The following is a 25,942-nucleotide window of genomic DNA, read 5'->3' as shown; positions in this document are numbered from 1 at the left end:
CTGGGATCGGAATTAATTTGAAAGCAAGCACCGGAGATGGCTGCCGTTTCATGCGACTTTCCTTTTCTTCGCCCGACACCGCCCCCGGATTCTTCGTTTCGTTGCAGATCTCTTGGTTCTAGTTGTAGCAGCCAAATCACGCATACATAATGCGTCCACGCGCAGCGCATCGCAAGCGAAGTGTATGCATAGGGTGCGTCCAGCTCCAGCACAGCAGAGCATAAAGTTTATTTAGCGAAGGTCATGCTCACGCCGGCCAACAGTGGCGTCGCCGACAGAAATCATTACGGACAAAAACGAATCATACAACGCGACATTCTCACTCGCAGATTCAAAACCCCATACTACGGCTGGAGGAGCTCACAAGCAGCTAACATCAGCATATAGAGTATTATACTCCCCGTATTAGTAAATTCTAAAATTTACACTGAAATAAGGCATGATCACATTTAACAAAGTTTGTAACAAAGAAAACCATAATCCATGGATACCTTCATCATTTGAGCATTTCCAAGTTTTTTTTTTTTTAAAAGTGCAGGAGTATCATCTCACTCAGTAGCAAAACCGAAGCTACAACGATTCAAGCATCAGCAAAGTTAATCCTGAATCAAACGATAAGCAACAGCAAAGTTACTACGGCTGGAGGAGCTGACGAACCAGCTAACATCACCATATATTATATGTATTTATATTTATATTTTAATAAAGTGCAGGAGTATCATCTTATCTCAGTAGCAAAACCGAAGCCACAACGATTCCAAGCAACAGCAGCCTAGTTTCCTGACTCATCATGTTCAAAAGGGAGCAAAATACACACCTAATGTGGTATAGACTGTAGAATACCCAAACAAAATACTGAATAGAATATATACTTTCAAAACGCGCCAATACAGGTCCAACCTGAAAAGCAAATTGTTTATGACGCGCACATAACCAGCGTACACCTAATTATAAACCCAAGTGGTATGATTGCCACCTGGGGCCGCAAGCAACAAAAGAGCTATCATCTTCTTTTACTACTATGAATAATGATGGTCGGGGGTGCCCATAATTTAATCGACCTCCTCAATCTTGGGGCCAGCACCGCCAGCAGCAGCGGGGGCTTCATCCTCCATTCCGCCAGTCATGTCAGCACCGGCGCCCTGGTACATCTTGGCAATGATGGGGTTGCAGAGGCCTTCCAGCTCCTTCATCATGTCCTCAAACTCTTCCACCTCGGCGAGCTGGTTGCTGTCCAGCCAGTGGATGGCCTGCTCCACAGCGTCCTCAATCTTCTTCTTGTCATCGGCAGGAAGCTTCGAAGCAATCTTCTCGTCCTGGATGGTGTTCCTCATGTTGTAGGCGTAGTTCTCCAGAGAGTTCTTCGCCTCATTCTTCTTCTTGTGCTCCTCGTCCTCGGACTTGTACTTCTCTGCTTCCTGGACCATCTTCTCAATGTCCTCCTTGCTCAGCCTTCCCTTGTCATTGGTGATGGTGATCTTGTTCTTCTGCCCAGTCGTCTTGTCTTCAGCAGAGACATTCAGAATACCATTGGCATCAATGTCAAAGCATACAGTGATCTGAGGGACGCCCCTAGGTGCAGGGGGGATTCCAGAGAGCTCAAATTTCCCAAGGAGGTTGTTGTCCTTAGTCCGGGTCCTCTCGCCCTCATAAACCTGGATCAGCACACCGGGCTGGTTGTCTGAGTATGTGGAGAAGACCTGCTCCTTCTTGGTTGGAATGGTGGTGTTCCTTGGAATAAGCACAGTCATGACTCCTCCAGCAGTCTCAAGACCAAGAGACAGTGGGGTCACATCAAGAAGGAGAAGGTCCTGGACCTTCTCATTGCCCTCCCCGCTAAGGATTGCAGCCTGGACAGCAGCACCATAGGCAACGGCCTCATCCGGATTGATGCTCTTGCAGAGTTCCTTCCCATTGAAGAAGTCCTGCAGCAGCTGCTGAACTTTGGGGATCCTAGTCGAACCACCAACAAGTACAACATCATGGATAGTGCTCTTATCCATCTTGGCATCCCTCAGGCACTTCTCCACAGGCTCCATGCACTTCCTGAAGAGGTCCATGTTAAGTTCCTCAAACCTGGCTCTGGTGATGGTGGAATAGAAATCAATGCCCTCATAGAGAGAATCAATTTCAATTGTAGTCTGCGCTGTGGAAGAAAGTGTCCTCTTAGCCCTCTCACATGAAGTCCTAAGCCTTCTCAAAGCCCTGGCGTTCCCAGTGATATCCTTCTTGTGTTTCCGCTTAAACTCCTGGACAAAGTGGTTCACCAAGCGATTGTCAAAATCCTCACCACCGAGGTGAGTGTCACCAGCTGTGGCCTTCACCTCAAATATACCCTCCTCGATAGTGAGGAGTGAGACATCAAAAGTTCCACCTCCAAGGTCGAAAATAAGGACATTCTTCTCACCAACACTAGTAGCTTTCTTGTCAAGACCGTAGGCAATTGCAGCAGCAGTTGGCTCATTGATGATACGCATGACATTGAGACCAGCAATAACACCAGCATCCTTAGTTGCCTGCCTCTGGGAATCATTGAAGTAAGCAGGAACAGTGACCACAGCATTCTTCACAGTTGATCCAAGGTAAGCTTCAGCAATCTCACGCATTTTGATAAGAACCATGGAGGAAATTTCCTCAGCTGAGAACTGCTTCTCCTCACCCTTGTACTGCACTACAATCATAGGCTTATCCGCTGGGCCAGAAATAACCTTGTATGGCCACATCTTAATATCACTCTGAACAGAGGCATCAGAGAACCGTCTTCCAATAAGACGCTTAGCATCTGCATAATTTCATAAAAAGAACCACCATTAGAATCATAATTTGGATGTTACGTTCAGCATCTCTGCTTATATAAATGCCTACAGTCTTGCCCACAGATATTATTTTTAAAGTAACAAGGACTGCATGAGTCTCAACGTCAACAGAAAATTAAGTGCCGGTTCAAAAAATGCCATTAGAATAAGCCCTTTTATTGGATTAAGTTTCTGAAGCAATGGGCAGTTATAATAATATATCATGGATAAACAAGATCTCAAACAACGCCTCAAAACAGTTCAAATGTACGAATTATCATGGATACACCTTGCGTGATGTGTATATGCAAACCTAAAAAGAACATGCATCAACAATAACCATCTTTTGTGAGCTGTACCTAAAGAACAAATCTAACATGGTTTAGGGGTACATGTGAAACATAATTTTTATTATATATAGTATGAAAGATAGATACATAATTTAAGTGCCAGATGTCCATGTCAATCAGACTCAAATTAGCAACTTCAACCAACATGACCATTCTTACAGCAAACATGACAAAAGAATACAAAGTATAACCAAGAACAGCTTAAAGCATAACAGAAGCCAATAATCAAAGTCAAAGTCAATTTAATACTCCGTTTGAATCTAGAAGGTGCATTTCATTTCGTTAGGAAAGCCTTTGACCAGCAATCTATATATCAATACATGGTTTTGTAACAATAAATTGCTGTCCGCCATAGTTATTGTGGCGTCGCCATATCGTCGCCATATCGCCGTGGCGGTTTTGTGGCTCTCGCCACGGCGACGCCACGGCTCCGGCGTGTATGGCGTCCGCCATAGCGCCGTGGCGTCCCCGTGGCGCCGATATGGCGTCCTGTGGCGCCGTAGTGCGCTGTGGCGGGCGCCATACACGCCGAGTCTTGGGTACAGCCGGGCCCGGGTGCAAATAGAGGACACCCCCCCCCCCCCCCCCCCCCCCCCGCGCGCCTGGAAACGCCCCGCATCTCCTCGCCCGCCCTCCGCCGGCCCGAGCCGCCGCCGCCTGGAGTCGGCCTCGCCCGCCCTCCGTCGGCCGCCGTCCGTCGGCCTCCCCCGCCCTCCGGATCCGCCGGCCTCTGTTCCTCTGTTCCCCCGCCTGGAGCCGCCTCCGATCCGAGCCCGAGCCGCCGCCGCCTGGAGTCGGCCTCGTCCGCCCTCCGTCGGCCGCTGTCCGTCGGCCTCCCCCACCCTCCGTCGGCCGCCGTCCATCGGCCTCCCCCGCCCTCCGGATCCGCCGGCCTCTGTTCCTCTGTTCCCCCGCCTGGAGCCGCCTCCGATCTGAGCCCGAGCTGCCGCCGCCTGTTCCTCTGTTCTCTCTGTGCCTCTGTGCCTCTGTGATCCGAGCCCGAGTGAAGACGTGAAGTGGTGAGTTGAAGTGCCTCACTGCCTCTGCTCCTCTGTTCTCTCTGTGCCTCTGTTCTTCAATCTTCAACGCCTCAACGCCCTTCTTTTTTTTGGACAGAAGTACAGAACATGGCTACTCAAGGGACTGGAAGCGCGGAGGCCTCGGACGCCGCATCAAATATTGATCCAAAGATTGATCCAAAGCGGAAGCCGGCAAAGTCAAATGATCCTGGGTGGAAATATGGATTTTGGCCAACCATTGACAATAGAGATGTTGTGCAGTGTTGCTTATGTGATAGAAGAATAACTGGAGGAATTAGAAGGCTCAAGAAGCATCTTGTGGGTGGTTATGGAGATGTTCAGAAATGTGTCAAAACCACAACAACTATTGCACGAGAGATGCAAGATGCATTGGACGACTTTTGAGAGATGAGAGATTTGGAAGTTTGAGAGATGAGAGAGTTCTGTCTTTTGTGCTACATTTACATTGCTATTTTGATTTGCTAATATTGTAGACTATACCTTTTAAGCTACATTTGCATTACCATTTGTCAATATAATTTCCTAATATCCTAGACTATAATGTATGTATTCGCCACGCCGATGTGTGTATGGCGTCGCCACGCCGCGCGCCATAGACGCTGTAAAGGTGGTGGGTCGCCGCGCCTCGCCACGCCGCCGTAAAAACTATGCTGTCCGCAATAAAAAATGGTTATGATTTTGTATCACATAAATGACATATTGAAAAAGAGTAATTGATCAACAAAGTCTTGTAGAAATAGACCTACTAACTCCAAAAGCAGGGTCAGCATGCTTATATATATAGTATAGACATAGAAAAGGTAGCTAAAATCTATAGGTCATTTACAAATGCATTAGAAATATAGAAACAGCTCCAACTACAACAGCTATGTCAGGCCAGCAAATAATTCCAAAATATTGTGCTAGGACTGGTTCAAAGAGCACTGAGTCAGGCCAAGCCTGTTTAAACAATACAAACTGGACCCTACAAAACCGACATTTATACAGTTTGCCACAATATAAAGACGAATTTGTCTTCACACACCATAAAGACGAATTTGTCTTCACACACCATATCAATGTGCAAATGCAGTCATAATAGGTCCTAGAGAGCCATAATGTTGCAAATAAGAGTGCCATGAGAACTACTGGCAATGATAAAAGAACTCTGTTTGTGTATGTAAGTATAAAATGCATAACTAGTGACTAATGGATAACAGTGACTTCACGGACGTGTCACCCAACATGGTTTGAATATTTCAAAACCAAAAACTTTTATGTGCCAATTCTCCTAGTGAACAAACAAATACATAAATTACAATAACAGAAAGACAAATCATCATGGTGAGCATAGTACAATCCAATATAAATTCCTTTCTCAGATGAATTTCTACAGCAAACATAGCTCAATCCAATATAAATTATTTTTTCAGATGAATTTATAACACTTTAATAACCGCTAAGTATAAAACAATACCTGGACAGTGCATTATCACCTAGTCCAATCATATGTAATGTGAACGGACTAGAAAACGAAACAGCATTGCGGATCAGATCTTTGCAGCCTTGAACACACCACTGCGCACACACAACAATTCGACTATACCTTACTTCCAAACTAACAATGCGCACTAGATCGAGCACAACAAACGGAGTCCATCAGACAAACCCTCCGTTACTCCGAAAACGATAGGATCCACGAGATTAAACTCTACCACGCGTATCGCATCAGGAACAGAGAAGCGGAAGAGGCGTGCTTACCGAAGACGGTGTTGATGGGGTTCATGGCGACCTGGTTCTTCGCGGCATCGCCGATGAGGCGCTCGGAGTCGGTGAAGGCGACGTAGGACGGCGTGGTGCGGTTCCCCTGGTCATTGGCGATGATCTCGACGCGGTCGTGCTGCCACACACCGACGCAAGAGTACGTCGTGCCCAAGTCGATGCCGATCGCCGGTCCCTCACCCTTGGTCGGCGCCATTGCTGCGTCTAGACCGCTCGCGGCGGCGGACGAGAAGGGGCAGCTAGGGTTAGGGTTTTCGCGGCTGCGCTTAGAGCAGAGGCGATTGCTGCTGCGGTTTTCAGATGCGGAGGCGGCGCCGATGTGGTGGTATTTGTACACAGAGTTCGTTTGGTCTTGGTCTCCCTCCGGAATTGCGGGAGAGCGTGGCCCAACCAGGGCCCAGTTCGAACTCTACAGCTTCTGCAGGTGGGGCCCGCAGAATATAAGTGTTTGACTGTTTGCTTTCTCCACGTGATGGGTGGTCTGTTCGTCTGGCTGCCAATGGACCCATAACCGAGGGTAATTCTCTATTGATCCTAATATACTCCTGTTTTACCATATTTGACCACGCCTCGGGGCAAAACTTTCACAATACTAGTTTCAAAAAAAACTTTCACAATACTATTTTATCCTCTCTTTTTTCGCGATCGTCAAAGAGAGAACTTTAATTATCACCGAGGAATAGAATTGCAATATTGAGTATGCAGGGGATGAGCTTCAGCTAGGCCAAAGAGGACATGGCCCCTCCACAATCTGCTTACTTTTTGAGTTTATCTTGGCACCCTTTTATGGCCTGTTTTTGTAGAGCTCCGGCTCCAGCCAAAATAGTTTTAGTTGTGGCTTCACTGTGGAGCAGATTCACATGAGGAGCTGAATCTGGTTTTTAGACCGTTTGACAAAACAGTTTCTCCTTATGATGAAAATAGATGAAATGTCCAGAATACCCTTTTTTCTTTTTTTCTCTCCTTTTATTTCATTTTATTTATTCTTTTTCTCACTACCTTATCTCTACCTTATCACCCCGCACACGGATAGGCCTCGTGTAGGTCGTTGCTCCCCTGTTCCTCTTCCCCGTGCGTCGGCTTTGTCGCGCCTCTCCGTGTCGAGGCCACGACTCCTGCCGCCTCCCGAGCAGCGCGCATCGCCCTAGCCCTGCCCCCGCATCTCGCCGACCGCGCGCCCCACAACCTCTATGGCTACGTGCCTCACCAGCATCGCCGCCTCGCGCTGCCTGGGCGGGCCCCCGCTCCCGGTTCCAGCGGATCCGGTGCCGGTGTCCAGCAGATGCATCGCCGCCGCCCTCGCAGACGCGCCGGGGGCAAAGGAGACCCATGGCCGCGATGGGGCCAGCTACCGCTAGAGGAAGCCAGAAGAAGCCACAAATTTCAGCTCATACTCTCTCTCCTCCCTTGTCTCAGCAGGAATTCCGGGGCTTTTTTCTAAGATCTAAGCAGGTTAGAGGCGTTTGGCAGGTGGAGCCGAAAAACGGATTCCAGGAGCCAGCCAAGACTCTATACCAAACGAGCCCTATATTAGTCACAAGCTCCGTCACTATATGTATGTTTTGCCATTGCAGCTCATCAGCGACCTTATTTTGTCCTCTCCCTATATAGTCTAGAATTTCACCTCCGACGACGCTCACTAAGCCCGCGACACCCCTTCAACAGATACATAAGACGAGATCTCTGTTGTATGAGTTTTGAGCGCGTATGAGTTATATGTAGTCCGGCTTCACAATTGCCTTGCGTAGTCTTCTGCTAAGCCCAATCCCTCCTGCAAGCCAAAGCTCAACCCCTTCTGCGTTCGTGGCAACGACATGTCCAATATCATCCCTGATGATCACGCTAATCCCTACTCACCTTGACTCTTGCTCGAAAGCACCATCAGTATTTACCTTAACCCAGCCTGTTCGGGCTGCTTTTTCAGACAGCCATGCAGCTGCATATTTTCACTGTTAGTACGGTGTTTTGTGACATTCATCGTCAGCAACACTGTAAAGACTAGCAACTGAACAGTAGGTTTCACCTCATAGCCAAGGATGATCTGACAACAGGCTTCTTCCCGTTCCCCTCTCTCGGTTAGGCTGTAATAAGCAGTTCATGACAGTAATGCTCCAGGAAAATCACCGAAGCTGGGCACATATCCCTGTTCGCTTGAACTTATCAGCCTGGCTTATCAGCTATGGTACAGTATTTTTGATAGGACTTGATGCCCTACCGGAGTTGCTGCGCAGGTTATAGGGGTGGAAGAGGTGAGGACGTGGTCTGTACTCTCGACGTCGGCGAAGGGCCATGGCGGCGAGAGTGCGGCGGCTGCTGCTGCTGCCCTAGAGCTCACGTGAGAGAGAGAGGGCAGGGACGGCTGGCTCCCAAAGAAAGCCAACAACTTAATTGTTACTTTCTACTTAATTCCAATCATCCCAGATTACAAGTATTTATCCTTCCCTATAGATGCTATAATTAAGAAACTATATCTATCTCTAAGAAAATACCAAATAAGCGATAAATTGGGCCTCTAAGCCCATTAACAGAGCCGGGCCCCTAGCCACTATTGGGCCTGCGCCTGGCATAGGGGATGCCGGTCATAACATCTCTCCCCACCTGTGCAAACAGCTCGTCCTCGAGCTGAAAGTCGGGGTAGACATCACGAAGATGCTGGAGAGGCTCCCATGTTGCGTCCTCCGCTGGCAGGCCGCGGCATTTGACAAGCACGTGACACACGTCTCACCGAAGTTGTGCACGAAGGGCGCGTTCCGGAGCTGGCAACAGCTGACCATCCGATGTCGGCGGCAGAGGAGTAGGAGCCGCTGGGGAATCACCTTTGTGGGGCTTCAGCAGCCCCACATGGAAGACATCATGCAGACGGACGCCCTCCGGAAGCTAGAGGCGGTACGCCACCTGGCCGATGCGCTCCAGCACTTGGAACGGACCGGTGTAGCGAGGGCCAAGCTTCCCTTTGGCGCAGGGCTCGAGGGACTGGGCAGCGCAGTGGAGCAGGCGCAACCATACCTAATCCCCGACGACAAACTCCTGGTCGTGGTGGGACGCGTCGTAGTATTTTCTTGGACAGTTGCTGTGCTTGGAGAAGCCTTTCCCGAATCTCCGCGAGCACCTCGTCGTGCTCCCGAAGAAGGCCGTCCACCTTGTCTGTTCTGGCTGACCCAGCCATGTAGAACAAGATGGCCGGGGGTGGCCGGCCGTAGACCACCTCAAAAGGTGTGGCGCGTAGTGCCGTGTGGAAGGAGGTATTGTAGCAGTACTCCGCTCAGGGCAGCCAGTCCACCCACGCTCGTGGTCGGTCACCTGTGACACACCGAAGATACATTGCGATGACCTTATTGACCACCTCAGACTGATCGTCTGTCTACGGGTGGAAGGCCGTGCTCATGTGGAGCGTGATGCCGGCCATCTTGAAGAGGTCACGCCACACATGACCAGTGAAAACCGGGTCCCTGTCGCTGACGATGGAAGAAGGGAACCCATGCAAACGAACAATGTCGTCGAAGAATGCACGTGCAACCGAAGCGGCGGAGTATGGATGGGCGAGGGCGATGAAGTGCACGTACTTGGAGAATCTGTCAACCACCGTGAGAATGACGGATTTACCACTGACCTTGGGCAGGCCCTCGATAAAATCCATCGAGATGTCCGCCCTAACCTGGGACGGGACGTCGAGGGGCTGCAATAATCCGGCGGGCTGCAGGGACTCCATCTTGTTCCGCTGACACACGGTGCACGCCCGCACGAAGTCTTTGACAAGAGCGCGGTCGCCGAGGATGTAGAAGTCCGAGCGCAGGCAATGGAGCGTCTTCTGGACTCCCTCGTGGCCCACCGAGTGAGCCAGGAGGAGCACCTGATGGTGCAGGTCATCATAAGCTGGCACGAATATGCGAGCACCATGGAGCAGGAGACCGCCGTCGACGCACCAAGGTGCGGCCAGCGCGCCTTCCTGGAGGTGCTGAAGGAGAAGCTGAGCGTCCCCGGCTGCTGTTGTAGCCGCACGGATGTCGTCGAGGAGGGCGAATGTCGGCGTGGACAGCAAGTGCACAGCCGCCCCTGAAGCAGCACCGTCCTCAACGTCGCAGTGGGACAGAGCATCCTCCACAGTGTTAAGCCATCCGGGGCGATATTCCACGGCGAAGTCAAACCCAAACAGCTTACTAATCCATTGGTGCTACGGCACGGTGGAGAGGCGTTGGTCCAGCAAGAACTTGAGGCTGTATTGATCCGTGCGGACCAAAAAGTGACGCCACCAAAGGTATGCCTGCCAGTGGCGGACGGCCTGGACGAGCCCGATCAGCTCACATTCATAAGCCGCGAGCTTGAGATGACATGCAGTGAACGGTCGGCTGAAGAAGGTGAGCAGTCCGTCGTCCTAGTGGAGAACCGCTCTGAACCCGACGCCGAACGCATCATAGTCCACGGTGAACTGCTTTGCGAAAGTCGGGCATCTGGAGTATGGGGCCTGTAGACAGAGCCCACTTGAGCGCCTGGAACGCCATGTCCGCCTCATCGGACCAAGCAAACGCATCCTTGCGTAGGAGATGAGTCAGCGGGGCTACGATGACATCGAAGTCACGGATGTACTTCCGATAGTAGCCGGCGAGTCCTAGGAAGCCGCGTAGGCCACGGGTGGACCGTGGGGTTGGCCACGATGCCACAGCGGCCACCTTGTCGGTGTCCATGGCGACACTGCCTGCTGAAATCACATGGCCAAGGTAGGCCACTGAGGAGGCCCCAAATGAGCATTTGGAGCGCTTGAGGTGGGGCCTGTGCGCCCGTAACGCGTCGAGGACGATGCTGATGTGCTGCAAGTGCTCTACCCACGAAGAGCTAAAAATAAGGATGTCGTCGAAGAACACCAACACGAACCTGCGAAGGAAGGGGCAAAGCACGTCATTCATCATGGCCTGGAACGTTGCCGGAGCATTGGAGAGGCCGAATGGCATCACTAGAAACTCGAAGTGCCCGTGGTGTGTGCGGAACGCTATTTTGGCGACGTTGTCAGGATACATCTGCACCTGATGGTAGCCCGAGCGCAAGTCGAGCTTGGTGAAAACCTGGCGCCATACAGTTCGTCGAGGAGCTCATCAACCACCGGGATCGGGAACTCATCTTTAGATGTCTTGGCGTCGAGAACGTGGTAGTTGATGCAGAAACGCCAGGAGTTATCCGCCTTACGCACCAACAGCACGAGGATGGAGAACGAGGACATGCTCGGTCTGATGATGTCTTGGGCGAGCATGGCTGCACACTATCGTTCCAGCTCATCCTTCTATAGCTGGGGGTAGCAGTAGGGACGAACCGTGACCGGTGCTGTGCCCGGAAGCAGGTGGATGCGGTGATCATATAGCCATGCTAGTGGCAGCCCCTGCGGTTCGTCGAAGACCGGCCCAAACTAGTGGAGGAGGCGGTCTAGCAGGGGCTATGATGGGGCAGCCGTGACCGCCCTCGTGGCTGGCTCTTGAATGTCGTCGTGGGGAGAGCCAATGCCCTTTCCATAGAATACACCGGCCACCATGGGTGAATGCCATGCACAGATCCTCGAAGTCCTAGAGAATAGGACCCAAGGTACGGAGGTACTCAACGTCGAGGATGAGATCGAACCCCCCGAGATTGATGCCGAAGCAGCTGATGGTAAACTCCTCCCCACCAATGGCGAGAGCGATGTCACGGGCGACCCCTTCGCAGGGCACACGGTCCCCGTTAGCCACCAGCACCCGCATGGAAGGATGGGGCGTAGCGGAGAGGCGTAGGCGGCGCATGAGGTCGGTGTTGATGAAGTTGTGCGTTGAGCCCAAGTCGAGGAGCGCCACAAGACGATGGCCATGAACATGGACCGGGAGGAGCATGGCATTCTCAGTCCGGATGCTAGTGATGGCATACAGGGAGACGGTGGGCTAGGTTGTGGGTTCCTGGATGGCGGCAGGAACAACCTCCTGGGGTGCAGCATCCTCCTAGAAGACTGCTACCGCAGCCACTTCCGCGAGAACCTCGTCGTCGAGAAAATTCGTGGACTTCAGATAAAAGAGCCATGGACACACATGGCCGCGCACATACGGCTCGTCACAGTTATAGCAGAGACCCTGGCGACGACACTCCAATTGCTCGGCTAGAGACAGACGGCGGAAAGGCCAAGCAGGGGCTATCGACCCTACTGTTGCTGGAATAGCAGCCATGCTAGTAGCTACCGAAGGGGGCGCCAGGGGTCGAGGGGGCACTGGAAGACCTGGCCACTGGGGTGGCCGGGCGCCATGCTGTCCTGTGGCTCGCATAGAAGCATTAGCCCAGCGCTCAATTGCCCAGGCCAGATGCATGGCCGTCTGAAGGTCCTAGGGCTCCCGAAGCTCCACGTCAACTTTGATATGCTCCGGGTGGCCGTCCACAAATAGCTCAGCCTTCTACGGGGCCGAGAGATTACGGGCTTGGCAGAGCACGGCATTGAAGCGAGCCGAGTATTCCTGCACCGTGGAGGTGAACGAAAGGCGGGCAATTCGGACAGTCGGGTGTTACGAACCGCCGGCCCGAACTGCAGATTGCACAGCTCCTTGAAACGGTCCCAGGTGGGCATGCCCTCATCCTGCTCCAAGGCATAATACCATGTCTGTGCTCACAGTGATTGAGCCAATTCAGAGGGTCCTCAAAGCCGTCGTAGGTCATAAACTCAAGCTTGTAGAAACGAGGAGGGTGAGCACCCTGAGGGGCCCCATGTGCGCCCTAGACGAAGGGCTCCGGAACACTGCCTGTGGATGGGGAGGCACTCACACCTAGGTGTGTAAGTGCAATCAAGCCCTATTGTGGGTTTTGGTATTGATGACCACCAAATTAGAGGACTAATGAGATTTATCGAGATGACAAGCAGGGAATCAAAGAATGAGGATGATGAAAAGGTTGCAGGTGTTCTAATTACAAAAGGTGGCCAGACCTAGCTCAAGGAAGGTTTAAATTCTTTTATGTTTTGAATTTGAGTTTAGGAAAAGCCGTACTATTAAGAGGGATTTTAGGACAGTTGGTCAACTGTTGAATCAGATGCTCAAATTCATAGATTTACATCCTTCCACCTAGTCAAAACAGCCAGTCAAATTTCATATCATATTACCTGTTTTGGCTAGGGCGACAGTGCCGCCCTGTTAAGAGAGGCAGTGCCGCCCATGACTGACCGTTGGGCTCAGGGGGTATTTATACCCTTCAGGCCCGGCCCACAATGGTCATCTTCTCCACTGACTCACTCTGCTCGAAAATAGACAGAACCAAAGCTCACCTCCTTCCTCCATTATTGCTCCTCCATCCCTCAAGCTAATCCTTGATTCCAACCATCAAAACTTGAGAGAAAAGGCAGCAAAACTCGATTGGAGAGGAGATCCACTGATTCCCAAAGTCTAAGAGCATTTGGTTCACATTTGGCCAGCGGTTCTAGGGTTTGTTACTCTTGGAGCTTGCTCCTAGCCGGCTAGGCATCGCCCTTGTGCTTGCCAACTCGTGTGGCAGCCTTGGGAGGTTTGTAACTTCATTCGAAAGCTAAGAAATCACCCCTCACTTCAAGAGTTCACTCTCTTGATTTGAGAATGAGGGTAAAACAAGCCTTTGTGGCAAGCTCAAGCCTTTTGTGGCTTCCTCAACAACGTGGACTTAGGCAAACCTTAGTGGTGTGCTGAACCATGGGATAAATCGTGTGTCTTGCGTGATTTATCTTCTTTATACCTGCTATTTACATTGTTGCTAGGGTTTAGTTGCTCGATTCACTGTTGTGTGAAGATTCTGTGGTATCCAGTCTTCGAACTAGATCTTGGCTTTATATTGCAGGATTAAGTAGCTAGTTGGGTCAGGTTCATATATGTTAAATCTCAACTGTGTTAGATTATTTTTCGTAGAGCGGCAGTGCTGCCCTATAAGGCTGGCAGTGCTGCCCTATGTTCTAATAGAGTTTCGAGTTGAATTTTTGCAGGCCTATTCACCCCCCCCCCTCTAGGCCTTCTTTATCTTCTAGTAGATCCTACAAATGGTATCAGAGCGAGGTTGCTTCGTATACGCTTCACCACGTGAAGTATGGAAGAAGGAGAAGGTTCGAAGAACGTTCACGCTGCGGACGCAAGTGGTGTGCACGCCGAGGATGTTGGCAGCAGCAGCGAGCTGTCCATGTCCACAGCAGGTGATGCCACCGTCAAAGAACCCAAGACCACCGATGCCAAAAGAAGAAAGGCAAGAAAAGAAAGAAAAGCCGCAAAGATCGCAACAAGAGAAGCTAGAGAAAAGAAGAAAGAAGAGCAGCGGCTCAAAGACAAGAAAAAGAGAAAAGAAGCTAGAAGAATCACAAGAGAGGCGAAAGCCAAGAGAAGGGCAGCAAGAGCTCAAGAGCAAGAGAAGAATGAGTATGATGCATCATCTAGTGAGCTCTCTAGTAGCTCGGACGATGGAGATGATGATGTGTCATATCATGCTTCAAAAGATAGCAAGGAGGTGAAGAGCAAGGACAAAAAGAAGGATAGCAAGGACAAGGGCATCAACAACAACAAAAACAAATATACTGCCGTATCCTTTAATTATTCTTATTTGTTTAACCATAACAAAAGGTCTTTTGTGAATGTGCCCACGGGCAAGTTGCCTCATTTTGATGGGACAAACTTTGCCAAGTGGAAGCACTTGATGAGTGCCTATCTTGTAGGTCTTCACCCCGGTCTTTGGGAGATTGTGGTGAATGGATTGCAGCCACCGAAAGATCCCGAAGCACCAACAAATGAAGAGTTAGCTGATGTCCATCTCAATGGCCAAGCCACAAGTATTCTTCTTAGTGCCTTGGATGGAAATGAGTACAACCGAGTGATGAATGTCAATGTTGCAAAACAGATTTGGGACACTTTGCATCTAGCACATGAAGGTGTTGATAAAGTAAGGAAGGCTAAGATTGATTTGTTGATGGCCAAGCTCAATAGGTTTGTGATTGTTGATGGAGAGGAGCCACAAGAGATGTTTGATAGATTGATGACCTTGGTGGGCAAGATTTGAGGCTATGGATGTGATGAGCTTGATGATCACAAAGTGGTGAAAGTTATGTTGGAAGCTTACTCACCAAGAAATGAGACCGTAGTCACCTTGATTAGAGATAAGAAGAAGTTTGAGCACTTCACACCAAATGATGTGCTTGGAAGATTGTTGACATTTGACATGCAAAGAGAAGAAGCAAATGAGGGAAGAAGACTTGGTGAGTTGCAAGCCAAGTTAGAGGGCATGAAAATCAAGGAAGTAGCTCTCAAGGCAAATAAATCAAGCAATCAAGGCACCTCCAACAAGGCAAAGGGCAGCAAGCAAGCATCAACAAGTAAACCCAAGGAAATTAAGTCAACTCCACAAAATGATGATCCAAGTTCATCCTCAAGTGAAGATGAAGATGATGGGGCTGATTATATGAAGATTGATGACATGGCTTTGTTCATGAAAAGCTATCACATGGGGTTGAAAAAGAATGGGTATAAGATAGTGCAAAGAAGGTTTCCAAACAAGAAGAGGACTTGCTACAATTGTGGCAGCACGGAGCACTTCGTTGCTAAGTGTCCCTATGATAAGAAAGAAAACAAATACAAGAGGGACAATAATGAGGGCAAGCATGAACACAAAAAGAGATACAAGCAAATGGGAGAGGCACATATTAGACATGAGTGGGACTCAACTAAGGAGTCAAGTGAAGAGGATGTGAAGGTTGCAACCGTGGCCATTGAAAAGTCATTCTCCATACCAAGGCTCTTCAACAACATGTCCGATGATGATGACCACCGCTTCACTCATGTTTGTCTTATGGCAAAGGGTGAGAAGGTAAAACGAAGAGCCAAATCTCCTCCACCTCCTAGTGACATCTCTAGTAGTGAACTTAGTGATTCTAGTGATGATGATACTAGCGATGTTGAGAAATATGCTAAATTGACTAAAAAGTTAGATTCTAAAACCAAGCTCTTTATCATGAATCTAATGGAGGAATTAGAAAGTGTCAAAGCTGAGCTAGCCGATAGAGATGATTATCTTGAGAAAACCAAAAAGATGTATATTGGCTGCAAGGAAGCTCTTGAGTTAGAGAGAAGTGAGTTGGACTTTTTGAGAAAGGCCTTGGCCAAAGAACAAAGAGAACATGCTCTCATAAAGAAGGCAAATATTGCATTCAATGATAAGTATCGTGTCTTAATTGAAAAGCACAACAAACTTGAGAAGCAATATAACCTTCTATGCGAGAGCACCTCACATCCCTCCAACACAAATGACACTTCTATTCCCTCCAGTAGCCAAGGATATAGAAAATGCTATAATCTTGACTTAAATGTTCATTCCACTAACCATGCAAACTTGGAGGTTATGAAAAAAGAGATTGCTAGGCTCAATGCTATGTTAGGAAAAAGGTGCATGGAAGGCAAGAAACCTGCTGGTGGCAAAGGTGAAAAAACAAAGAGGCCACAATACAAAGATGGAAGAAATCCACGCATCAAAGATGGGCTTGGGCACACTCATGGAGGTAAAACCAATGGGAGAGAGGTAATCAATGGATATGAGTGTGTTCAGTTCGTGAGCAAAGAGTAGGAAGGTACAGATAGGTCTGCATAGATGGTGGCACAAGGCCAGCCTAGAGCAGCACTGCGGCCTATGGGCGGCAGTGCCGCCCCCCCACAGAAAAGGGAAGACCACGTCCTCCTCTGCTCATGTCCAGCCCAAGAAGGTGTCTCATCCAGAGCAGGTTGTCTAGAAATCAAAGAAATCTATCTGTGTCACTCCAAATAGATATGCTTACCAACCAAAGGCAAAAACACCTCCACAATGTTTGGATTCTAACTTTGTTTTGGAGTACAATAGCAAGGGGGAGATGTTTGCCAAGTTTGTTGGCAATGGTCGAAATACTTATCATAATGCTGTCATTTGGGTTCCTAAAGTTCTTGTGACTAACATGCAAGGCTCCAAAAATATTTAGGGACCTAAAACTAGGAACTAAACTTGCTTTACAGGCATACTCCTCCGGTGGGTCAAGTTGGGTGCTTGACAGCGGATGTACAAATCATATGACCGGAGAAAGGAGTATGTTCTCATCATACTCCCCAACTACAAATTCAGATGAAAATATTATATTTGGTGATAATTCAAAAGGGGGTGTGATTGGACTTGGTAAAGTAGCTATTACACTTGATCATTCAAATACAAATGTCTTGCATGTTGATTCCTTGAAATACAATCTGCTGTTCGTTTCTTAATTATATGAGATGGGCTATAATTGTCTTTTCACGGATAAGGGTGTGGAAGTCTCTAAGAGGGAGGATTCGTCTATTGTCTTTACGGGTCACCTCAAGAACAAGCTTTATCTAGTTGATTTCAACAAAGGAAAAGCTAAACTTGAGACCTATTTAGTGGCAAAATCTAGCATGGGTTGGCTATGGCATCACCGACTAGCTCATGTTGGGATGAGGAACTTGGCCAAACTCCTAAAAGACAACCACATTCTTGGACTAACCAATATTCAATTTGAGAAAGACAGGATTTGTAGTGCTTGCTAAGCCGAAAAGCAAGTAGGTGTACCTCACCCACCAAAGAGCATCATGACCACTACACAACCGTTGGAGTTGATTCACATGGATCTCTTTGGACCGGTCGCCTACATAAGCATCGGGGGTAACAAATATGGTTTAGTTATTATTGATGATTATTCCCGGTTCACTTGGGTGTTATTTGTCTATGATAAGTCCTAGGTGCAAGAGAAAGTCAAGATATTTGTGAGAAGGGCACAAAGGGAGTTCGGTCTTCCTATCAAGAAGATAAGAAGTGACAATGGGACCGAATTCAAGAACACTCTAGTTGAAGAGTTTCTTGATGATGAGGGCATGAAGCATGAGTTTTTAACTCCTTACACCCCTCAACAAAATGGTGTAGTAGAGAGGAAGAACCGTACACTTCTTGATATGGCAAGGACAATGCTAGATGAATACAAGATGTCGGACCTCTTTTGGAGTGACGCCGTCAACACCACTTGCCATGCCATCAACCATCTCTACTTACACAAGAAACTCAAGAAGACTTCATATGAGCTTCTAACCGGTAACAAACCAAAGGTGTCTTACTTTAGAGTGTTTGGGTGCAAATGTTTTATAGTTAACAAAAGACCCAAAACCTCTAAATTTGCACCTAAAGTTGATGAAGGCATTCTTCTTGGTTATGGATCAAATGAGCATGCCTATCGTGTATTCAACAAAACCATGGGTAGAGTTGAAGTCACGGTAGATGTGACATTTGATGAATCTAATGGCTCTCAAGTAGAGCAAGTTGATTCAAGTGTTGTAGGAAAGGAGGATCCACCATGTGAGGCAATCAAGCAAATGGCTATAGGCGACATTAGGCCACAAGAAGATCAAGCCACTGATGATGAGGATCCCCAGGCTGTTGCTGCACAAATTTCTGCTGACGTACTCCATCGACAAGGGCAGCACTCACCTGCTGAACATCAACAGGGCGGCAGTGCCGCTCATGAGGGCGGCAGTGCTGCCCCATCTACTTCAGCAGCAGTTCCTTCAACTCCTACTCCACCACCTCAAGGACTCAACCTAGAGCCTATCTTTGAACAAGAAGAGGCTGGAGGTCCATAAGAGGAACATAGTGATGTTGAGCATCCAAGGCTACGTCAAACTATACAACGGGATCACCCCGTTAACAACATCCTTGGAAGCATTCGAAAGGGGATAACAACTCATTCACATTTAGCAATTTTTTGTCAATATTACTCATTTGTTTCCTCTTTGGAACCTCTTAAGGTAGAACAAGCACTTGGAGATCTGGATTGGGTCATGGCCATGCAAGAAGAGCTCAACAACTTTGAAAGAAACCAAGTGTGGAAATTAGTGGAAAGACCCAATACCAATGTCATTGGTACCAAGTGGGTCTTCCGCAACAAGCAAGATGAAAATGGCGTGGTGACAAGGAACAAAATAAGATTGGTGGCCCAAGGCTTCACTCAAGTAGAGGGCTTGGACTTTGAAGAAACATATGCACCGGTGGCAAGACTTGAAGCAATTCGAATGCTTCTAGCCTTTGCTGCCCATGATGACTTCAAGCTGTACCAAATGGATGTCAATAGTGCATTCCTCAATGGCCCAATACAAGAGTTGGTGTATGTGGAGCAGCCACTGGGGTTTGAAGATCCCAAATTTCCCCACCATGTCTATAAACTCCAAAAGGCGCTCTATGGGCTTAAGCAAGCACCAAGAGCATGGTATGAATGCCTTAAGGAATTCTTGCTCAAACAAGGCTTTGAAATAGGCAAAGCCGACCCTACACTCTTTACTCACAAAGTTGGAAATGATATATTTGTGTGCCAAATATATGTCGATGACATAATATTTGGTAGTACTAATCATATGTATTATGATGAGTTTAGTAGGATTATGACTAAGAGATTTGAGATGTCCATGATGGGTGAGCTGAAATTCTTTCTTGGATTTCAAATCAAGCAAATGAAGGAAGGGACATTCATTAGCCAAACCAAGTACACCCATGATATGCTTAACAAGTTCGACATGGTGAATGCCAAGCCTATCAAAACTCCCATGCCAACTAATGGACATCTTGATCTAAATGAAGAAGGGAAAGCCATCGACATCAAGGTATATCGTTCCATGATCGGCTCTTTACTTTACTTATGTGCATCTAGGCCAGACATAATGCTTAGTGTATGCATGTGTGCTAGATTTCAAGCTAACTCGAAAGAGTGCCATTTAGTGGCTGTTAAAAGAATCTTGAGATGTTTAGTACACACTCCTAACCTTGGCTTGTGGTATCCCAAGGGCTCCAAATTCAATCTACTTGGCTATTCGGATTCTGATTATGCCAGTTGCAAGATAGATAGAAAAAGCACTTCAGAGACATGTCAATTCCTTAGACGGTCCCTAGTGTCTTGGAGTTCTAAGAAGCAAAATTGTATAGCCCTTTCCACCGTTGAGGCCGAGTATGTTGCAGCCGGTGCATGTTGTGCTCAATTACTTTGGATGAGGCAAACCCTTCGTGATTTCGGATGTCAATTCACCCAAATCCCACTCTTGTTTGACAATGAAAGTGTCATAAAGCTTGCAAACAATCCCATAAGCCACTCAAGAACCAAACACATAGACATCCGACATCATTTCTTGAGAGACCATGAAACCAAAGGAGATATCGAAATTCATCATGTGAGCACCGAAAAACAACTAGCCGACATCTTCACTAAGCCTCTCGATGAGTCAAGGTTTTGTGCTTTGCGTAGTGAGCTAAATATACTTGATTCTCGTAACTTAGTTTGAAATATAGCACACCTCTATTTGACTACCTAGTGAAGTAGGAAAATGATTTTAAAAGGATATTATGTTGTGTTTCAAAATCATTTCAAAAGGCCAACTAAGTGTCATGACCATTGTCTGTATTGTTGATTGCTTACTGGTCATGATATTTAGAGAATATGTATCCATATCTGAGGTGAAGGAGGTCATAAAGTTTAAGCGTAATCCCTGCAAAATTGGCAGGGTGGCAGTGCCGCCCATCCTGGCCGGCAGTGCCGCTCTCTAAAAACTGGGCCGTTTTTAGCCAATTTTGGCTAGGTTGCAGCCGGCCTGGTCCTTTCTCTTCTCCCTCCACTCCAACAGTTTGGAAGCAAGGTAAAACCCTAACCTCTTTTCGATCTATGCAATGTGAAGCTTTTAGTCATGGATTTTAGTTTCTAGGGGGAGTATGAAGGGTTTAGAAAGGTTCTTGATGGATGAATCGAGTTGATTTTGGATTTCACCGGTTGAATGATTTTGGGGAGAGCGGCAATGCCACCCATGGGACCATTAATGCCACCCCTAGTAGATTCTAACTGCTATACTCAAGTTCATAAATCCAATGAAGTTCAGAATGGATTGGATTCACTTATCAAAGATTGTTTCTAAAATTTTCATACTCAATCTTTCAAATTCATGGCTAGGGTTTCATGTATTCTTTGCTTAGACTGTGATTCTGAAATTGTGATGATGAATAGACATTGTTGGAAATAGGATTTAACCAGAACAAGAAAATTGAAGATGAAATAGTGAAGCAACTGAGGGCGGCAGTGCCGGCCTCAGGGGGCGGCAGTGCCGCCCTACCATGTTGATTCCAAATCCAGCACTGCTTCCTATGTCATCTTCAAAATTCTTTTTCTTGTTAAAACCTGCTTACAGCTGTGTCTAACTCATTATCTTTTACAGTTTCTTATCAAGTCTTATTTAAATTGCATAGATGGACCGTGAAAAAAGGAAGGTGTTGACAACCAAGCAAAAGGTCAAGAGAGGCAGGGGACAGGCAAGCTATACTCATAGAGATAGAAATCTTGATGAAGATCTTGTTGAAGAGGAAAATATTCAGAGGATGGGAAGAACCATTCGTGTGTGGCCTGACTCTCCTTTACATCTTTCAGAGTTTGATAGCAGCTATATGAGAGATAACACTGATAGGTTCGACCTCATTCCTCCCCAAAACAGTGATGGTCATAGAGTTGTTGATTATTCCATGAGTTGGAAGAAGACAGGTGAAGCCAGAGAGATTGATCCCTACTCCTCTGATAGATCCGATGACATTGATTATAGATTTTGGAATGCTTTCCAATCTGATTTTTATACTACAGCTATTCTATCTAAGTCAAAGGGCAAGATTAGCAAGATGTAGTACATTAACTTTGGTGACTTGGAGAGCAGGAACGATCATCAGTTTGCTACAGCAATCAAGACCTGTGACCGCTTTGAGATGACAGACATCATGAGTTTCATGTATGATTGGAACAGGGAGATTCTTGCCTAGTTTCATGCCACTTACTTTTAGAATAGGGAAATGGATGAGCTTCATTGGATGACTAATGAGCGACATTATCGTGTTGATTTTGTCACCTTCTGTCGTATTCTTGGCTTTGGGCACATCCACAGGGGATATGAAAGGATACATAATGAGCGTCGTCTTGAACCAATGGAAGTAAGCTTCATGTGGGAGGATCAAAATCTAGCAGTTCCTGATTGGTCAAGGACAAAGCTCAAGAGCTTTTATTACATCATGAACAATCTTTTTAGGATCACTCTCAACCCTAAAGACAATGCAACAGACTTGAATGACCATATTACTAATGTGTTGTCTAGGTTTCCCAGCAGTGAAAAGTTCAATGTTCCAAGATTCATTTGGGTTGAGCTAGCTTATGCCATGGATGATGGGAGAACATCTTTGCCCTATGCTCCTTACCTCATGTTTATGATTGAGAGAGTGACTGGCTTGTGGTTCCCTAAGGATTGTGAGCACACTATTTACAAGATCAAGAAGACCCATGGTGGCTTAGGGGGACTTGGTTCAGCTACTCAGCACACTAGTTCTGGAGGACTTGGAGATAGTGGGGTAGCAGGCCTTCACCCTTCTGGAGTTGCACAGAGAGATATTCCTGAGCCATCCAGGGCTAGGGAACAAAAGAAGAAATCAAAATGGGGAAAGATGAGTGCACAGATGAAGGCAATCTTTACTCATTGTGCATATACTTCACAGACTGTTTATGAGGATAGAATGGAGAACAGGGAAGCTGTGAGGCATGCTATGGAGATGGCAGGGCTGCCACCAGTTTCACCAGTGCAGTCGCCACCTCAGTTTCCTGACTTGCCTCACCTCTCTTCTTCTGATGAGGAGCAGGATCAGTCACATGAGCACCATGATGAGTAGCAGGATGATCAACAGCATGAGCACTCATATGAGCCATTCAGTCAGTACTATGGATACCCACAGGGGCAGCATTTTGAGGAGCCCCCAATGCAGCAAGAGCTTGGTGCAGAGATTCACCCTACAGAGGCCGATCCATAGGTACAGGCAGCTTTGTTTCGCACATACTCTAGGAGACCGCGTCCTTCGACGGATCAGGCAGGGACTTCTACTTTAGCTGGGGCAGCACCTTCGTGACGTTCAGCACGCTTCACTTCGCACACCCATGTCGCCGAACGTGCCCGCGTCGACTCCGACAGTGATGAGTGATTTCTCTTCTTTTTCTTCTCTTTTTGGTATTTGATGCCAAAGGGGGAGAAAATTAGAGGGGTCAACAGTTTTTCGACGCCATGTGTTCTTCGCTACTGCGCTTATTGTTCAGATCCGATAAGAGTAGCTGTTAGGTTGTGAGTTTGAGAGTCGCTCAAAAACACTATTTTATGAAATTATGCTACTTTGTGACTTAATTTGCTTCGGATATGGACATGTATTCATGGTTACTATTTTAGCTTGTCGTATTCTAAGTTTAGATTGTTTTATATACATATGATCTTCTGTTGAAATCTGATTGCTATCTGACTAGTATGGTCAGGACGGCAGTGCCGCCCTCTGGGGCCGACAGTGTCGCCCTGTGCTGTATCAGCCAGAATCTTGTATGCTTGAACTGATAAAAACTGTCATATGCATCATGTTTATTCCTATGACACTTTGCTCAGCACTCCACAGCAGGCATGGATGTAGGGGGGAGGCTCCCATCACACCTAAAATATGAATCATGGCCTTTTATGCCAAATTGAGAATTCAAATCTTTATTCACATATTTAGGGGGAGTGAAAGGTCCTTGTTGGTTTTGGTAATTGAGTGACAACCTAGGTGGACTAATTGTGTTTATGTGAGATACACAGGTGATTAGTCCACAGGTACATGTGTGTGAGCAACATATGCCATGAAGGTGAAAATGGCTTGGAGATATTGCAAAGCTCACACATGTGATGATGAAGGAGCTTAAATGCACATGAGACATGACATTGAGTCATGTGATCAAGGTGGAGAAGATCAAGACAAGACTTGGCTTGATGGACCGGTTGCAAGCGTGAAGGGCAAGTCGAAGGCTTTGGAGTGATGGACCGCGTGGCGGTGAAGCTTGAGCAAGACTTGGCGCCGATGGACGATGGCAACGGTGAAGAGCAAGTAGAGTCAAGATCGATGAACCAATATGATCATGTGATGATATGAAGTGGATCATATCATTGTTGATCGTGTTGGTGCATGTGTTGCATCGACATTGAAGGAGATGGAATGGAATGCGCAAGGCAAAGGTATAACCTAGGGTATTTCATTTCACCGGTCATAGGTGTGTAGAGAAGTTTATGATCGGGTTTAGGATAGATGGCCATACTATCAAGAGGGGCAAACTTGTTTGCATATCGGTCATCTAGTGCCACTCGAGTGATCTAACTTTGCATTGTCGCTAGGATCGAGTGGCGTGGCAAGTTGAGTGGCTAACATCCTTTGGGAAATGATTGTGAAAATGCTAACACACATATACATGGTGGTGTACACTTGGTGGTGTTGGCACATTTACAAAGGAGGTGGTGTTTGCAGGGGTGAGATGGGTTTGGGTCCAGCGTCCGGATGCAAATTTTCTATTGCGCTTTCGGGAAAATGCTAACATACATGGTGGTGTACACTTTCAGGAAAATGGAGTGCCTATTTTCTATTGCGCCGGATGCAAATTCTTGGTGGTTGGCTCTTTGGAGCAAGGATTAAGAAGTTAGAAGTGAAAACAAGTTGATCGCAAAGATGCTGGCGTCGGTCAACTGACCGGACGCTGGATCTGAATGCACCGGACGCTGACTGCCTACGTCCAGTCGCACTGACGTGGAGTGTAGCAGTAGCTGGAGAGTGACCGGACGCTGGTGCTGCGTCCGATCGCGTTCGACCGGACGTGTCCGGTCATGCTCGGGAGCTTACTGGAAACGACCGGACGCTGAGGGTCCAGCGTCCGGTTAGTTGAAGCTGCTGCGTCCAGTCAGGTCAAGTGACCGTTGGAATCGGGACATGTGGTCGTCTATGGGCGACCGGACGCTGAGGTCCAGCGTCCGGTCAACACGACCAGAGCGTCCGGTCGGCCCGACCGTTGCCCAGTGAAGGGGTAACGGCTAGTTTAGCCCTTGGGGCTATAAATAGAAGTGGCCTTCGGCCATGGCTGGTGCTGAGCACCTCAAGGGACTTAGTGTCCATGCTTGTGAGTGCTTGGGAGCCCTCCATCACACATATACTTGATAGTGATCATTCGATTGTGTGAGTGAGTGATTCTAGTGCGATTGCATTATGAGGTTGCATCGAGTGGCACTAGGTGATCGAGTTGCAAGCCGGTGGTGCTTGTTACTCTTGGAGGTTGCCACCTCCTAGACGGCTTGGTGGTGGTCTCCGTCGAAGCGCGCAAGAAGCTTGTGTGGCGCTCCAGAGAAGTGCTTGTGAGGGGCACTTGTGCTCGCCCCGCGGGAGTCACGAAGAGCAACATTAGTAAAGCGTGTCATTGAGCTACCCTCACTCAAGGGGTAGGTTCTTGCGGCGCCCGACGTGTGGGCTTGGCGGGTGATGCCAATTAGCCGCCGAACCACCAAGTGAGCGGTCGACACAACGGGGACTAGCGTGTTGGCAAACAGGTGAACCTCGGGAGAAAAATCATCGTGTCAACCTTGTTCTTCCCGTTGGTTTGCATCTCCGTTACACAAGCTTGCGTTTACTTTCATATACATTACGCTTGTGTTGTTGCTTTTGTAATTAGATAGCTTGTGTGGCTTGCTAATTACCTTCTTGCTTGTGTAGCATAGAAGTAGCTCACATGCGTGGCTAATTTGGTTTATGTAACCTTGTTAGTCACATTACTTAGTATGTGTAGCTAAGTAATTGCGCTCTCTAATTAGGCATTGGTTGCCTTGTTATTGAGCATTGCTAGTGAGCATCGTTAGCTTTGTGCTTTTGCTTACTAGCATGTGTAGGAGCTCTCTTGTTGCTTAAAATACTAGTGGTATAGGTTTGTGTAACCTTGCTCTTAAAATTGTTTAGGAGAGCTCTAGCTAGCCCGGCACCTTTGTTGCATAATTGTTATCTTTGCAAGGTGCTAGTGAACATATATAGTGGGGTATAGTCTTGGCTAGACCGATAGTTTTAATTCCGTATTTGTATCAGGTAGCCGACGTGATTAAGTTTTAGAAAAGACTATTCACCCCCCTCTAGTCGCCATCTCGACCCTTCAGGG

General features: G+C 47.7%; 1 protein-coding gene across 1 annotated transcript; it reads right to left on the bottom strand.

Annotated features, from left to right (window-relative positions):
• Positions 1-853: 853 nt before the first annotated feature.
• LOC136480064 (heat shock cognate 70 kDa protein 2-like) lies at positions 854-6,268 on the bottom strand. Its single transcript, XM_066477734.1, has 2 exons — positions 5,926-6,268; positions 854-2,782 (listed from the first exon to the last, which is right to left on the bottom strand). The coding sequence occupies exons 1-2, from the start codon at positions 6,140-6,142 to the stop codon at positions 1,053-1,055; spliced, it is 1,947 nt and encodes a 648-aa protein (XP_066333831.1). The 5' UTR covers positions 6,143-6,268; the 3' UTR covers positions 854-1,052.
• Positions 6,269-25,942: the final 19,674 nt, after the last annotated feature.

The sequence above is a fragment of the Miscanthus floridulus genome, chromosome 1 (genome assembly GCF_019320115.1).
Source record: "Miscanthus floridulus cultivar M001 chromosome 1, ASM1932011v1, whole genome shotgun sequence".
NCBI classification, from domain to species: domain Eukaryota; kingdom Viridiplantae; phylum Streptophyta; class Magnoliopsida; order Poales; family Poaceae; genus Miscanthus; species Miscanthus floridulus.
The sequence above is the reverse complement of the archived record's forward strand: the minus strand, read 5'-3'. Positions and strand labels throughout refer to the sequence as shown.

Coding starts and splice junctions, on each gene's coding strand:
- LOC136480064 (XM_066477734.1), bottom strand. CDS start 6,142: ATGGCGCCGACCAAGGGTGAGGGACCGGCGATCGGCATCGACTTGGGC. Junction 2,783..5,925: donor CCCCATCAACACCGTCTTCG/GTAAGCACGCCT, acceptor GAAATTATGCAG/ATGCTAAGCGTCTTATTGGA.